At 35.0% G+C, this 17,016-nt stretch overlaps 1 protein-coding gene across 5 annotated transcripts in view; it reads left to right on the top strand.

Moving 5' to 3' along the window:
* Positions 1-16,574, top strand: part of CDH18 (cadherin 18) — a 560,106-nt gene extending 543,532 nt beyond the window's left edge. For 4 of the 5 annotated variants that reach the window (XM_071804488.1, XM_071804489.1, XM_071804487.1 and 1 more), the window contains 2 exons: positions 9,985-10,236; positions 11,730-16,574. In XM_071804488.1, coding sequence (XP_071660589.1) covers positions 9,985-10,236; positions 11,730-12,232 — 755 coding nt within the window. In that variant the 3' untranslated portion in view covers positions 12,233-16,574. The remainder of the gene's footprint in view (positions 1-9,984; positions 10,237-11,729) is intronic. The other variant, XM_065830393.2, reaches the window with a different exon arrangement.
* Positions 16,575-17,016: the final 442 nt, after the last annotated feature.

Below are 17,016 nucleotides of genomic sequence, written 5' to 3'. Positions count from 1 at the left end.
TGACTTTACCACCAACTGCAGAAGGCAGTCTTTGGACTATCTTAAGTTGGATTTGGCAGGGGGAAGTAGGGGAAGGAAATGGAAAAAATTGTCCTTTAAGGTGAAGGCCTGTTGTGCATTATGTTTCTGTTTCATTTAAGGAGATACAAAAAGTAAGTGTGCACTTCCTGTAGCATCTCACATAAAACTTTAACATGTACAGAGACTCCAGAAATGCAATTCCCAATTTACCCACATAACTACCACAATAACAGTTTAACTCAAATCATAACAATAAGTTTATCTTAAAAAGAAAAGCATTGTCACTGTTTCGCTCAATGCCTGAATCTTTGTTTGTACTGTTTAAACACTGTCCATTATTGGCACATTTTCTTTGTGATACAATCTATAAGTGCAATGTTAGTGAAACACTTATAAATTTTATTTGCAATATTCATTTTTCAAGCACTTGCAACTTTTGTATTTATCATCTATTCCTATTCAGAAATTTGTATTTGTTGCTTTGTATTATAGGAAATAGCTGAGAGATGGTGGACAGGAGAGGCTTTTCTTCTGTCTGTGACAGGTTTGCACTTTTGAAAATTGACATTTTTGAGCAACAGCTGTTAAAAGTATCAGAATGCTCTTAACACGAGATAGCTGCTATTTTTACCTCTGGATCTAATAATTCTATAAAGGCTGACATTCCTAGAAATTAAAAGGAAAAACATACAGCAATTGCCTTACAAGAGTTTTCAATAATGTTTTGCAGAATGATAAAAAAAAATAATCTTGATGTCACATTGAAAGTGGTAGTCAGTGGTAGCTGTATCTGTCACTGCAAAGCTATATTTCTCTTGTAGTCATCTTTGGCTCCAGTCATTCTCTCCTTTTATTTCTTTAGGACAAATGTTTCATGTCAAAGAAATCTCAGTAGACATTTTCTTCCCATGTTTTCATAACCCAGAACAACAGAATTCTGCTCTTTGAGACTAAAAATACTATTGCATGAATGTTCTCTTACTTCACTATCAGCACTAGAGCTACAAGATCAAAAGACTCTGCAGCAGTGAATTGGATCCTTAATATTAACGCTTGTATCTGTGCACCTTGAAATCTAGAGGACTTGCAGAAGCATGAAATTTCATAGTTTGTCCCTACCTACCTGTATAGACTGCAGCAGTATACAGTCTCAGTATTTGTATGATTCAGGCCAATAATATTGTATTACTTCAGCAGAGGAATTAAAGTGTTAGTTCAGATAATTGATCATATGACCAATTAAGCTTTTATCTCTTGAGCCTGGACTTGTGCCTTTACTCAGTAACAATTCACAGTTTTAAAGCTCCAGTCTTTAAATATGCACTGTCATAATTCAGAGCCTAAAACCCTTAGGGATATGTAGCCACAAGGCTATAGCAAACATGCAGTCCAGCAGAACCAAATTGCTGCTTGGTTTGCCTTCTGGATGCTGCAGGTGTTTCATTTTAAAGAAAAAAATTGAGAAGACAGAATATGATACTTTTCTCCCTACTGACTGGACTCTTAGCCTACCTGGTAGATTCTTTGCTGATACTTGAGGTTTTTTAGATACTGACGAAGTACTGTTCGGTGAGAGTAAAGGCTTAAGGGTATGAACAAGGGGACAGACAACAAAATGAAGTGGTATCTGTACACATGTAAGCCAGACAGAACAAGAGCTGAAATAGAATTTATTTCCTATACAAAGAAAATGCATTAAGTTTTAATCATTTCCTGTGATTTTAGAGAGCAAACCCAGGGAAAATGCCTTTTTGTTTGTCTGGGAATTGTACTTATGAAGGCTTTTTGATGAAAACAGGGCTGTTTACAATTTATTCTATCCAGAAAAAAATGTTATGATTTCTATTAAAACCTGAGCAGTCAAATACTTTTTTAATCTAGAAGTGCTTTATGTTGCAGTTGAGATGCTGCATATCTTCTCACTTTGTTTTTTAGGATGTTATTTTAGATTTTTTTTTAATGCTTTTTTTAACTTGTGTGTAATATCTTAAATTTATACTTTTTTTTTCCTAATCAAAAATATCTGCTTTTGGATGTCCTGTTAAAAATTTTCAAGGGCAATATGAGACTAAAACTAACTTCTGTGGAAGAATCAGAGGAAAGGTGAAAAAAATCATTCAAAACAGAGCTGTTTCTAAGTACTGAATTTTAAAATTGTACTTTTTTTTTTTTTTTTAATCCTGAAATGATCATAATGCTTTTCGAAATGCTTAAAGACTGGTTGATATAGCTGTCAAAATTTCTTGGTTTGATGGAAAATGCATGTGAGCTTGTGCCATTGTTATGATATCCCCAACCATCAATATAGAGATGCACACAAAGTTTCGTAGTCTCTCTCTCTCTCTAAGTTTAAAAAATTCATTCCCTCTTTCTGCCTATTTTGTTGCCTATTAGAGACCTCTTTCAGAAGTTACACAACACTTTTCAGGGAGTTGGCTGAAGATTGAACCGTCAGAGAACAGTTCGCTTACATGCAAGAAAATATTTAGTAATTTTAGAAATTTATACTGTGTTCATCCACTCGTGCCTGTGATGCAAATCAACAGTTTTCCTGTATCAAAGATCAAAAATGAGGAAAAAAAAAAAGCAGTTTTACTTGACATTACTATTATTTAGGAAAAGAGCAACTTCTGGAGAGTAATTCATTTCATCCCAGTGTGGATTCCCTTGAAGAAGTTTCTGTTTATGTCTCTTTCCTGATTTGTGCAAAATTCTTATCCTCAACTATATTGCACAAGATGTCTGTAGCGGGCCACTGAACCGACTTACAGGTTTTAAAGTTGCAAATAAGCATGCCAGATACCAGACTATGTCTTAATTGCTCCAGGGAGTCTTAAGTGGCATCAAAAAAAGGTCAGGCTGAAATCCTCACTTTGCAATTTAGAATAAGCAGGAAACAGTTACATAGTTCCTGCCTTCATTTACATCAAAGTGACATGCTATGGTTAAGTAGTATTGCAGGTTACTACTATCCTTCAATGAAATATAACCCTGTGAAAAAGACAAGATGTAACTTGAAATAAATCATATCTGAGAAAGTGCAAAGTTAGCATTATGCATGGTGACTCTAAGTACAGTCCATAGAAGTGCTGTTACTGTAAACAGGTTGAATACCTGAGCAGGTATTATCACAGAATCAACATATGAAAGCAAAGACAGAATTCTAGTGCAGGTACAAAGGACAGAAGACCAGGACTGGGTACAATAGAGGGAGACATTTTTCTTTTTCAGACCTCTGAATATTTTGGATCAGTTCTGGTTTAAAAAATTTGGATCTAAGATGGATGAGATAGGTAAGTAAGTTAACACATAGTGTATAGGTTTTTCATGCATTTGTTTTCAGTGTTGCTACCTGTTGGTGTTTCACAAACCAATCCATAAGCTAATAACTATTTTTCAGGCCCCAAAAGTCTACTAAGTTGATTTTCGCCTTTTCCACCCACTGAACTAGGCATTGGCAATAGCTTTTTGTCCACTGGCAATAACTTTCAAACCAGTACAAAAAAAACCAAACCAAACCAAACCAAACCAAACCAAACAAACAAAAAAACCCAAACCAAACCAAACAAACAAAAAAACCCACCCCAACAACCTGCAAGAGTTATTGGTAAAGAAATGTAAGAGAAATGTCTATCAACATAGTGCCACATAAAAAACTTAACAGCTCTAACTTTAGAAATATAAGAAATGCAAATCACTCCAATATAATTCCTTTGTTTTTAATTAGTTATGACTTCTCAGAAAATTTATTGAACTGCTGATATAAGCAGAGCTGAAAATTAAAACATGCTTTAAACTATAAACAGGTTTTTACTGGTTTTATTTCCATTTCTCTTGTGTCTGCCTGTAACATATAATGTGTCAAAGGAATTCTCAAATTGTGAAAAATAAATGAGTATCCTCCAAAGTGTCCTGTAGTCACCTTCCACAACGTTATCATTGTATCTCAGCTTCCGTGATTTTCCTGTGCCCTCCTCTTCTTTCTTAGTTCAGAAGCTCAGTGTAAAAAGGTAGAGACAATTCAAAGAGGAATGTGGTAATAGTTTTGTATACAGCATGCAGTCTGGCTTAATAAACTGCCACATCTCAGTTTGAAGATCTGCTGCATTAGAGCCATGCTGAATTTCCCATGTGTAACCTCAAACTCACTTGAGTTGAATCTTAAATTCTAATTGCCATATTTCCAAAGCACAGCCCAAATGTGAGAAAGTTTAGATCATGAAATGAGGCAATGTGTACCACAAGGAATCAGATAAATCTTTCTTTCCCTGTGTTGTAGTTCTTAATTTCCCTTAGCAGTCAGCCCTTTCATGTCCAGCAAGTCCCTGTTCTTTTCATACTTCTCAGGGGTGAAGTTCATAGTTTATTGAGATAAAAAAGGTCCTTCCAGGCCTAGAAGAATCAGATCTGTGTTCTCATCAACCTAGTGCTATTGTTGCTATTCTAGACACTTGTTTTCCCTGTCTATTCACTGTATCTGTTTTCAGGTATCGAAGGAATTTCTCAGCTGCTGACTTCCCTCCTCCCTTTCAAACAAGCATGGCTGAAATAACTTTTATTTTATTTTATTTTATTTTATTTTATTTTATTTTATTTTATTTTATTTTATTTTATTTTATTTTATTTTATTTTATTTTATTTTATTTTATTTTAATTTCCCCTCAGTAAATGCTTTCTTAGGTCATCAATCCTGTCTTCATACTTGGATGCCTGTAGCTTTTATAGTTAGTAGGGTTTTTTTGTTTTATGCTAAGATCCTTCTTTTAGAAGTTGCTTTCTACCTTCACTCTCAAGAGGTCATCCATTAGGTTTTGATAAGGAATGTAAACAATTAAAACATGGAAACTTAGAACATCAGAATAGCTGCCAGGGTGTAGTTGGCATTGCAGTTTGACTAAACGTTTATTACCTATTCATTTTATTCACTACCTTTGCATACAATTGTCCTCAAGAATAGAGCTCTGAAAAAAACACAAGGACATGTTTTCTGCATTATGCCAATGTCAGTAGTTTTGGTCACTTTCCCCTATCCTTGATTTTCAGTGACTGTCAGAAAATCAGTTATTTGATGCAGTTTCCTTTTCTGTGAAAGTGTTAGAGAACTCATTTGTAAAATATTCTAAAAGATTTGGTAAGAAAGAATAACATGTAAGAGATTAATTACTTTGTGGTATATATATGTACACACACAGACCAAGAGTTACTATCTGTAACTTTGTAATATTGAGAGCAATAGTGACAATTATCACTTCTGATGATATTGGGAACAGAAATTTCAAGGCTAGTTATTAGTCAATAGAATACAAACACCATATATTCACCATGGTGCATCTTTGAAATTTAAAATTTGATCCTGGCTCTTTCTTTGCCTCAAATTGTGTCTTATGCTAGTATTTAATTCTATGATGTTAAAGATACAAGAAAAACAGTTTAATGTTGAAAGAGCAACTGTAACTTATACTTTCCAGTATAAAAATGTCAGTTCCTTGTTTGGCAAGATCTTCCACTCCAGAGAAGCATGGTTTAATTACAGCTCTTTTCAGATTTTTTCACTGTAACATTTGAATTATCTAGTTTTTCCATTTTATAGTTTTGGTATTTTCTTTTTATTTTTCTCACAGTTTTGTGGTGTTTTTTTTTTTTTTTGTTGTTGTTGTTGTTTTGGTTTTGGTTTTTTGTTGTTGTTTCCCCGCCCCCCCCCCCCCCCATAGTTCTTCCCATTTGTCCACAGTTATCCTTATCGCATACATGCTCACATCAATGCTCTTTCCTTTACAACTTTGCCAATAGTGTCTGTGCTTAAATCCTTTCACTGCTGCTAGGTTTCTGCTCAGAAATCCTCAGTTCTTCTTCACTATATTCAGTCTCTGATTTTTTTTCTTTTTAGGCCACATTTTCATCACTTCTTCTATAGCTGCATGGTGATACTGGATCATTCACTCTTTTTTAGATTTATGCCAGAAGATAAAAAGAGGAGGTTATGCTTTCTTGCTCAGATTTGAATATTGAGCCTTATTTGGCTATAGGCCCAGGAAGATTCACATGGACAAAATCTTGTACAATTTTCTTACTTATATGGACAAGGCAGCTGAACTGAAGTTTGGTGCTTGTAGGCACCAGAACAGAAATAAATCGGAGTATGAAGAAGAAATTAGACTGTTGTTACTGTTGGTAAAACCACTTACTGTCACTTTTTGGATTTAGCAGTTTTGAGAAGTTTTCTTTTGGGATAAAAGATATCTCAGATGTTAAATTCATGCTTAGCTCATGGATACAGTGTCACTTAGTATCAATAGGGAATTTCATTTTGAGTCCTTGACATAACCTTATGTTTTTAAGGTATTATTTCTGGACAGCTATGTTGTGTGATTGTCATCTCCTCATTTGTTGTAACTTGAAATATAATTATCCTTAGAACTGCCATTTCTTTGAAATTCCTTTCTCTTTGTGTTGGCAAGAACATGTGCTAAAAAGTGCACATAGGAGCTTTGCACTTCTTGTATAACAACCTGCAACTTCAGGAGGTAAAAAGATAAATTGTTAGATAGGAACTCTGCTACTAATCTTTAACAAGTTGTATTTCAAGGAAGGGAAGCAATTGTAAATTGGTTTCTGAACAATGAGAAAGTCAGTGGAGTTTTTCATGCATATGGGGGAAATGATAATGAAGCTTTTTTTCTGAGTGTAGAAAGACAGAAGTAGCAGTCATCAACTTATAGATATAAAATGAGAATGTTAACTTCTTTTTATGCATAATATGTCTTCATTTGAAATTCTCTACCAATCATAGATACGTAAGTTTATTTCTGCTCTTGGGTTGTATCTAGAGCTCAATCTGCTGCTGCTTTGGCAGCTGACAGGCAGACCAACCAAATGTCATTTTGTATTCTATGGTGATTTCCCTCTTGTAACCACTGAATATTTTATCTGTGTCCTCCAGCAGTATTAGAGAAGTTGGGACTGACAGTCTAGTATAAATAAGGGGAGAGAGTGGCAAATGGTCAAGATATTAGTTAAAAAAAAAACATGGGCAAAAGTGTTTTTATGCAATGTTACGTAGCAGAAAGATAAACCAGCTGCTTACTTTACCCCCTGGTTATACCAATGTGTATTGGAAAATTTGAAAGACATACAGACAATCTTTGTAGTTTGTGTTCCATAAGATTACTTGTTTGGTTTAGGAGTATTTTAAAATAGATGTCTGAGATTGTTCATATACTGCATTTTATTAAAAGTAGAAGACCATACATGTATCAAAGAACAAGCTGGTCCAAATTTGTAAAATTAGACTTCCGTGTATCTTAGAATTAGATTGGCAGAGCTTAGTAAGACCTCCATGGGAGGGCACAGTCTGTAATTATGTACATAAGGCCACAGCTCACTCTGCTTTAGGGGAGAGTTTTCTTTACATAATAAATGCAATCTGAATTACATTGATAGCAAGCTTGATTTCTTCAATCAATTGACTCAATTATAGTACAGAACACTTTGCTGCCTGGTGTAGTTGCAGAATAATGTGGAAATAATATATTTCTTAACAACAAGGTACGAAAAAAATTCCACATTACCAGAATACCACAGTACGTTTTAATAATGTTTCACAGGCACAAATTAAGCAATATAGAAAACAACTAAAGTTAAAGTGTTTTTATAAAAATGAAATAAACATTTCTGTGTGTCATATGCTACACTTTTATAGGAATCATTTCCATAATCCTATGTCAAAAGAAGATACTGACTTACTGTATATTTTTTAATCACCTCTGTGTTTGAGTTCCTCTGCAGCTTATGAAAACACTTTGTGTGTGTGCGCAGTATCTGGCAAGCTTTTAAGGAAAATAGTATGTTTTATTATATGCATTTTATAACCTTTGTGCAAATATAATTTCCACAACATGATGGTCTTACTCTGTGTCAGACACTTTTCAGATGAAAGAATTACCTGTTTGTCTCCTTCTGGTTGCAATAGGATTCTGTAAATGGAATTAATATAAATGGCATTATAAATGGCTGGTGTCATGCCTCTATAGAGGAAGCTGGCATGAATCTTGGGATTCAGGTGTCAAAAACATATCTTGACTTCAAGAAGTAGAAGAGGACTTCAAAACCTACTGCAAATAAATAAATAAATAAATAAATAAATAACATATTTTGCACTCAATGCAAATGAGAAGAACAAAACTTAATGAGTTTATAACAAACTCACCATGCTGGAGATTTCAAAATCAGATAGGGAGGGTAGCGAATAAAAGCTGATGAACTTCAAAGCAATAGAATCTGATACTCAGTTCTTGACTCACCAGCAAGTTTATCACTTCCTACCTCATACATATATATATTGTGTGAAACCTGTTGCCAAATATGTTATGTTATAATATTATGCTGATGGGGGGTATACTATGAGTTTTTCTCAGTACCAGCGTTAGGTGATATGCAAAAGCAAAATTTTGAGATAAGTAAGTTAAAATGAATGTTTTAAAATTTGGTACAGAGCTTGACAGATGTGGCATGAAGAGTAGTCACCTCGTAAACAGTTTGTGTCAAAGTTTGAACAAAAACTTCATTCAAATATGCATGTGGAAAGTTATCAGTCATATGGGCTAAAATATGCCACACTAGCTGCATTGTTGCACTAGATTTTCACAAAGAGCTACAGGCTTCATTTTTCCAAGGTTATGATAAACACATTTAATGTTGTAGCCACAGTGGTAAGGAAGGAAAACAAACAAACAAAAAAAAAAACCAAAAGAAAACAAAAACAAACTGGTTAGTTTGTAATAGGAAGAGAATCCCAGCAGACGTATTTTTGTACTTATCACTCCTGTGTTGTTTGTTAAAAAACTCCAAACCTACAACCCATAACTTGGAAACTGTGTGACCGTTAATCACGGGCAAGTAGCATGAGAGGAGTGTTCTCTTCTAATCCCTCTTCCCATTTCATTGTCCCCATCTGTCTCCCTTCACAAATGCACATGTCTCTGATTTCTCACTATCTCAAATTTTATTTGATTTACCTGTGAGCTATTATTAAGGCGCCAGTACTTTTAAAGTGATGGCAACGAATTGAAATTGCATTTTGCACATACAAAACCAAGATATAAGTATGTATTATACTAGCATTTATTCCCCTGCACTTTCTTTATTCCCCTTAATTTCTTGGACTGAAAGGGATGTGGGTGGTGCTTACTGTCCTAATTAGTGAATACAAATGCTCTTGCAATGTGTGTGTTAAGCATTAGTATTCTCACTGGCTGTAATATATGCCAGATAGACCTGTAGCTAACATAATAGTGATGTAATCTTGAATTACTATCTCCCCTTTGCTTGCTTACCTTATACCTCCACCAGTTTACAACACATAATATCTGTTCTTTTCGCCTTCCCTTCCACCATCCCTCTTCCCTTCTTCCTTCTGACTTCTCCACAGCAAGAGTCTTTGGCTACTGTCCCTTCAGAGGTTTTCTGAAAGCTCGTTTGATTTATAAAACCTATCACAGTAAGATATTAAGGTCTTATTTTAACTTTTACTGAACACCTCTTAACATTCTTCTTAGAATCAACAGGATTTTATGTTGTGGATGAATTCCACAAAAAAAAAAAAAAAAAAAATCAAAATTCCAGGTATTCACATTTACAATTTACAATTTACCATCATAACGTGGAATTAAAACACTTGAAAACTGGTCCCAAAATGTTTGTCAAAGTTCATTTAGACTCTAAGAAAGGTACATTATCTTAATAATCTTATGTAGTGCTAATTACTTCTCTCTGCTTCCTCTTTCTTCTCTGTTGTCCACAAATACTTCCTGCCAAGTTTTAATTCTAGATTCTGCATTTTCACAGATAAAGACTGGTGAGTTTTAAGATGCTCCATGCTTCTACTCAACAGCAAACAAACAGCCAATAAAATTTTTTTAAAAATTTTTGCTTCATTAAAATGATATTCTGGTTTTGATATTGTAGATAATACAGCCAGTATTCTGACAAGAAGAAGGAGATACAGTCGAACCGCTCAAGATATCTATTACCTCCCACTTTTGATTTCTGATGGTGGAGTGCCCCCTCTCAGCAGCAGCAGTACTCTCACAATTAGGGTTTGTGCGTGTGAGAGAGATGGACGAGTGAGAACTTGCCACGCTGAAGCTTTCCTCTCCTCAGCTGGTTTGAGCACAGGAGCTTTAATTGCAATCCTGCTCTGTGTCGTCATTCTTCTTGGTAAGCCATTTTCAGTCTTAAGGAATGCTATCCTTCCACTGGTTCTCTGAATGCGGCAGGGCAGAAATTTTTAGCATGATGTTTTTGAGCCAGAGACTGCCTTGTAGTAGGAGGTAATTAGAAACACATAGCTGTGATTAAGGGGGAAAGGTTTAGCTAAAATTAATAGGGAAGAATGCCAATTCATGAATATTTGGAATCCACAAGAAACTACGTTTCAGAGGTTATCAAGTAATTAACACTGCAGATCTTTCTTTTGTAATTTGGAAGTTTTTTGAAAACCGCTGACTCTAATTCCACATCTAGAACAGTGAAAAATTATAGAAAAGAGATGAGGAAAGCTTTTTGAAATGCCTTACACTGTAAGAAGCACCATTAACACTGTAGAAAAACAACTTCTTAATTACCTCTGTGGGGTAAGCTGATAGTTGTGCACAACATAATCCATGGGGGCAAGGGACATATGAGAGTATAAGATTACTCCATTAGATAAATGCCCTTGCAAGTGCATTTTCTCTTGATTTTTTTTTTCCCCAGGCCAATTTGGATGTTACCCATTAGTTAATATTCTTTTTCTTTTTTCTTTTTTCTTCTCTCAGAGGCACATCTTGCTGAGTACATGTCTCTGTACTACTCATGTACCTTTGTGCATACTTATAGAGACAGCAAAAAAATATGGAAAATGCACTGTGACCTGCATAGGAGATCTTGTAGATTTTTTTTCCACATTTTCTAAAGATTACTTTCCTTACATCTTACTTCAGAACTTTCTTGTCAGAAAGATACTTTAAAATGTATAGTAATGCATTTAGATTATAGTATTATATTTTATCATAGAAGACTGAGTATTCATTTTTTCACATTTTAATTCAATATATATATGCTAAATATTGGTTTTAATTAAGCACTGAAAGCCCCTTAATAATGCTTCTGAAAAAATGTCAGCATTAGTTACTCATTTCTCATTTAACTGAAAGAATATTATTCCTTTTTATTTCCTTTATGAGATCCCTGATAATCTAATTTCATTATTGGCTCAAGAAATACCAGTAATCCTCACAAAGAAAATATTCAGTAGCAGAACAATCTTTACGGGCCCTTTGGAAGATCAGGCTGTATTGGAAGTCTGTAGTTTCAGCACAACATTATGAATTTTCCCCTTAATTTTGTGGTCTCAGCACTTTGTCAAGCTGCTATGTCAAAACACTGCTGTATGGACATCATGGGTGCTTTCCAGGCATACAGCAATCTATCTTCAGCTAACACTTTACACAACAAAGGCATTCACTTAGGAACATAAGCACACTCTTTTCCAGATTTGACAGGTTTGGTGACCCTTTTGTTACAGACAAGTGCCTGATGTAATAATTCCAAATACCAGTATTAGCTTGAAAGTATTACTACTATATATTTGTAACGTAGTGTCTGCTATTTCTTTAGCATATGTCCACTTATTTCAGATGTAAACTTTAAACCTAATCTAATATCTGCAGTTTTCTCTTTAGCAATAGTGGTCCTTTTCATCACTCTAAGACGTAGCAAGAAGGAGCCCTTGATCATTTCGGAAGAAGATGTTCGGGAAAATGTTGTGACATATGATGATGAGGGTGGTGGAGAAGAAGACACAGAAGCATTTGACATCACTGCACTGCGGAATCCATCAGCTGCTGAGGAGTTAAAATACCGTAGGGATGTTCGTCCTGAAGTGAAGCCTGCGACCAGGCATCATCCCTCCTCAAGCCTCGACAGTATAGATGTTCAGGAGTTCATTAAACAAAGACTGGCAGAGGCTGATCTGGACCCCAGCGTGCCCCCGTATGACTCTCTACAGACATATGCCTATGAGGGTCATAGATCAGAAACTGGGTCTATCAGCTCTCTGGATTCAGCCACAACACACTCTGATGAGGATTATAATTACCTTGGAGACTGGGGACCTGAGTTCAAGAAACTAGCTGAACTCTACGGGGAAATAGAATCAGAAAGAACAACCTAGTTGTAATTCCCAGAGCAAAGAAGTTCCTAAACAAGTGGAGATATAATGACAGCGACGGTAACAAAAAATGAAGACAGTACTTGGAACAGTGGAAGTTGTATGCAGTTACTGTAGAACAAGTGCCCTTTTCATGTTTGAAACTGGGTTCTCCAATTTGAAGAAAGTAAAATTTTGAAAAATACTGAAAAAAGAAGCTATTGTCCCTTGTGTATATTTTTTAATTGCTCAAAAAGTCTGTGGTACTGTATCTGTAACAATACCTGAAGTAAAGCCAAGAAAAGGCATTTTTATTGCAAAATGCTTAACATCTCCAAGCTACACTAAGTTTATGGTCATGCCTGTTTAGGAAAATAAATAACGGAGGAGCAAATCTCTTGCAGTTGGTTGTGATGTTGCATTTCTAGATGTGTTCTAGGCCTCGTAATCCAAATATGAGGTAGCCAACAGAGTATGAGAAATGCTAACCGTGTGTGTTCCTTTACAGAAGGGATAAGCCACACCTGCCCTCTTAAATAAACAGTCCTTTAATGATTTACTTTAGCATTTAGCATCTAGCATTGAGATGATGTCATTCCATTATGTCCTTCATAATCTTTTCGCTCATAACCAGCTAGGAGAGGGAGGGCATTATGAGCTGTTAGCTCAAACATAGCTCTGGCCCATAACCCCTGACTTGCTCTGTAACTATGTCCTAGAGGAACCATTGTTTCCAGTGTTGTCCTTTTTCTTTTTGTCTTTTCACAGGAATATCGTTCATTCAATTTAAATGGGTCCACAGTACTCTTTATACAGTGAAGCAGATGAAACCTAGACTCTTTCAATAAAAATAGGAATGGTGACCCTATCAAAGCATGCAGTTATTTGGTTCACTGTGCTTCACTTATGTCAATAGATAAAGCTTTCCTGGTCTTTTGCTGGTCTGAATCCAGGAGCTACAACAGTCAGTTTAAAACAAAGTTTTCTTAATCATAATGTCTCTCTATTTTTGTGCGTGACTAGGAGCAAAATAGAGATGCTAGTAAGACATTGGAACAGGGAAAACTGAAGCAAAGAGAATGAGATGATGATGCTTTTTTTTTTTTTTGGTTTAATCTACTGATATTTAATGTATTTTAGAGTAATTTCAATCTAAGAAGAGCAAGCTTTTTTCTCTTTATTTCAAGTATCATGGGAACAGGAATAGCTGAAGTCGGTAGAGGAAGAAAAAATTAAAATGTACAATTATTGTGGTTCCTGTGGGTTAAATAAATGGATTTCTCATGTTAGTGTCTTTTTATCATTGCAGAACTGCTTAACAGTTCTGCTTAATACCTAATCTAGCAAATTATTTTATTTTCTTTTGTTTTATTTTAAACTTTAACCATTTATTTGTCTTCATTGTGATAATACTATGAGAATACCAGAAACTCATCCCATGGAAGATTATGACCTGTAAGATTTACCATCTATTACAGTCTTCTGCTTCTAAGAAAACTAGCTTCGCTTAGGGAAGTGAACTTCTTGCAGTATGCATTTAATATGCACACTGTTCAAAGCAGAAGCTGTGTTGTGTTTCTTTACTCTCTTGGGCTGGTGTGGAGAGTGATACAGTTCTGTGCACTCCACTGGATTCATCCCTATGCATTTTAGGTGTCATCTGATTAAAGAAGGGAATACCTTTTGCTCCTCCAAGCAGGGTCTATATTTATTGCTGACTTACTGTGGACCACACAGGTGAACCAGACTTTTAAGAACTTTCCCTTCTCTGCTCTATGGTTGGGCAGGTCTTAAACGTGGTGAAACTTCTGATCAGTTCCACTCTGAGAATTTTTTTTTTTTTTTAAAGAACTCCGTCCTGAAATGTTGTTGACTGCTTTTGGTTTAAACAGCCTCCTGGAAAAACTAGCAAGTAGCTTTGTAAGAAACCTTTCAAACTTGGAAAACTGTTGGTTGCACTGTAGTTCCAGAATGGGATTTTGCTACACTGTTTTGTTTGCAAATTGAAAATTTTAATGTTTCCCTTTCTCTCAACATCTGAAACCACAAGGCAATGTAGAGGGAAAAAAATCCCAAATCCTAAAATGCTCTGCTGATGATTTTAAAGTAGTTTAATAATCTGTGTTAATTTTTAAATTTTTTTTTACCCAATACAGAATCTTCTAGAAGTGCATTTAAGTAGACATTCTCATTGTAAAATTAAACAGATGCTTTAATGTAATAAGAGTTATACTCAAGCTGATAATGGTCTAGGAACTGTCTTTTTTTTGGAGGGTAGGGGTAGGATATGTTTCAATTTCGGCCTGAACGAAGCAACTAGTAATGCAGGATTTTATGAGTATAAATTTGATTTAGATTGCACTTGCTTTGTGTCAACATCTTAATTTTTAATATTGTATGAGTTGAGTGCTAAGAAGAAAATCTTTCAGCTGTAGTAGTACCATGGGCCATAATACTTAATACTACATCTGGATGGAAACTGCCTTAGTTATTGTATTACAGTTTTGAGAGCCAGGTATTAGTTATCTTTATATCTGTTGCCACTGGCCCTACACCAAACCAGGGAAAATCAATTGTATTTTGTGCTTCAAACAGTGTTCCCACCATTGTTTTATTTTTATTTTCATTATAGAATATTTAGGCTTAAAGCCAACAGAAGTACAGTGACATAAGCAAAGAATCACTCCTTAACACTCACGTTCTGATTAAGTTAATGAGAGAAGGAGGTCATATCTCAGAGAAATAAGAATCCTCTTTTTCTCCATTCCTGTTGCACTCTTTGCACAGCATATGCATTGTACCCACAGCTTCAAGAATTCTGTATCCTTTAAAACTCTGCAGGGTTGTCGAGAAACTGCTTCAGTGATGCTGCAGTATGTCCTCTTTGGTATGTCCCATCCACAGTGATCACCATATGTGCTTTTCTACCACAGTACATCTGCATGCTTTATGTTTACTGTTTTTATTCAAATACACATCACAGTGTGTGTTGTTTGCATGACAACTAGCAGAACATTAAATCTTCAGGGCCACCGAAAAGGCCTCATAGTGCAGAAAGAACAGGTTTACAGATTTCTATTCCTGATCCTACAATTTTTTCTTTTGCTCCTAGAGACAGATTTAAAATATATTTGAGAATTTCTATGTTAACTTTGATTAAACCGGAAGAAAATTAACACTGTATACCATGAAGGCCATGAACATTTTTGGCACTGCCAATTTAACAAAGTACACATTCAGTGAAAGTATCGTGGGAAATTCTTTCCTACTTTATGGTTAAGTCTGATTGTATAGACTTTGCATAAAGCTTTCATGGATCTTTTGTGTGCTCATATTCTCAAATATTTTCCTACTAGTCTAAATAGTAATCCTGTTGCCGCATAACAACTGAACACTGAAAACCACCAATTTTACTTAAGCTGGAAGATACTGAGTGAAGTTAAATGGCACATAGAAAGTGATGCCTAAGGGCTTTCTGATTTACAATGTTATTTCTGCAACAGGTATTCAACTAATAGTACATTTACACCAAATTAATTAGTTACATTCCTTCAAACAAACCCTCTTTCTTGTAATGGCGAGGGCACTCAGTATGCTGTAATCTTGACACATCATTGGAGAAGATGGTCTGCATAAGTACTTTAAAATGGAAAAAATTATTGTCAACCTAAACCCAGTCAAAATTATAATGTAATACACTTTCAAAATAGGGAAGAGCTTGAAATCTACTGTCATTAGATTAAGATTCCTACATTGAAAACAAATGAATTTATCAGTGTTGCCATTTATTACACACACATAGAAAACTGTAAAATTTCAAGCAATTTCACTCTGTCATGAACTTTATTTTTGCATTCTTCTTTGAAAATCAAATAATTATAAACATTTTTGGTTTTGAATTCTAATTGATGTGGTTCTTTATGTTGTGGATACTGCAAGAAAACATTTATGTAAAAATATTCTCACTGCTTTTAAAAGACATTACAAAATTTCTATGGTCGAAGGCTTTGTAAAATCATCCTGTAAAAAATCTAAATATTGGACCAGTGCAGAGATAACCAAACTCATAGACTCACATGAAGGGTCACAAAGGAAATGTTCTAAATGCAGAGAAGAATGTGAAATTATGCTGCCTAGGGTTACTTTGTGGATTATAATGTTCTAAGACCTTGTACTTGCAGTACATATAAATGACACAGTGTGTTCTAAGGACCATTAGGAGTGTGTTGCAAGTATTTGGCCATCCTTATTTTTCCAAAGTCTCCAAAAATATATATTTTTTTTTAACAAGAGAGTAATGTAAAGTATACCTCCTTATGCAAGTGTTACTGACAGAAATTGTTACATTTTCTTTTAATAAACAAAAGGGACAAAAATCTTCTATTTGTATTTTTCAAATAAAATATACTCTTTGCTATGGTGATGGGTTATTGTATTCCTCATCACAACTAGAACGGGATATTTTCTCTTCAGTCCTGTATTTTATACTCACCAAAGAAATGTGACTATCTAAAGGGATTCTGTCTTTTAGCATGAGATGTGATACAGCAGTAATAACAATGTCAATGTCAGAAATGGTATGGTAATCCTAACTAGATTTTAATACCTGGTATAGTCACTCAGTGGTGTCACTATTTCAAAGCCTGTCTTATATGATTATTGCTACAGATGGGTAGAGAGGGAGATGTCAAGAGATACCTTGCAACAGACTACACTATAACTGCTAAATGGTTCATTACTTTTACTTGTGGTGGATATTCCGCTTGACCCATCACTTTCCTGACATTGAAATACAGCAGTATAGGATG

The sequence above is a fragment of the Patagioenas fasciata genome, chromosome 2 (assembly GCF_037038585.1).
Source record: "Patagioenas fasciata isolate bPatFas1 chromosome 2, bPatFas1.hap1, whole genome shotgun sequence".
Lineage (NCBI taxonomy): Eukaryota > Metazoa > Chordata > Aves > Columbiformes > Columbidae > Patagioenas > Patagioenas fasciata.
Note: the sequence above shows the minus strand (reverse complement) of the source record. Positions and strands in the feature narration are given on the sequence as shown.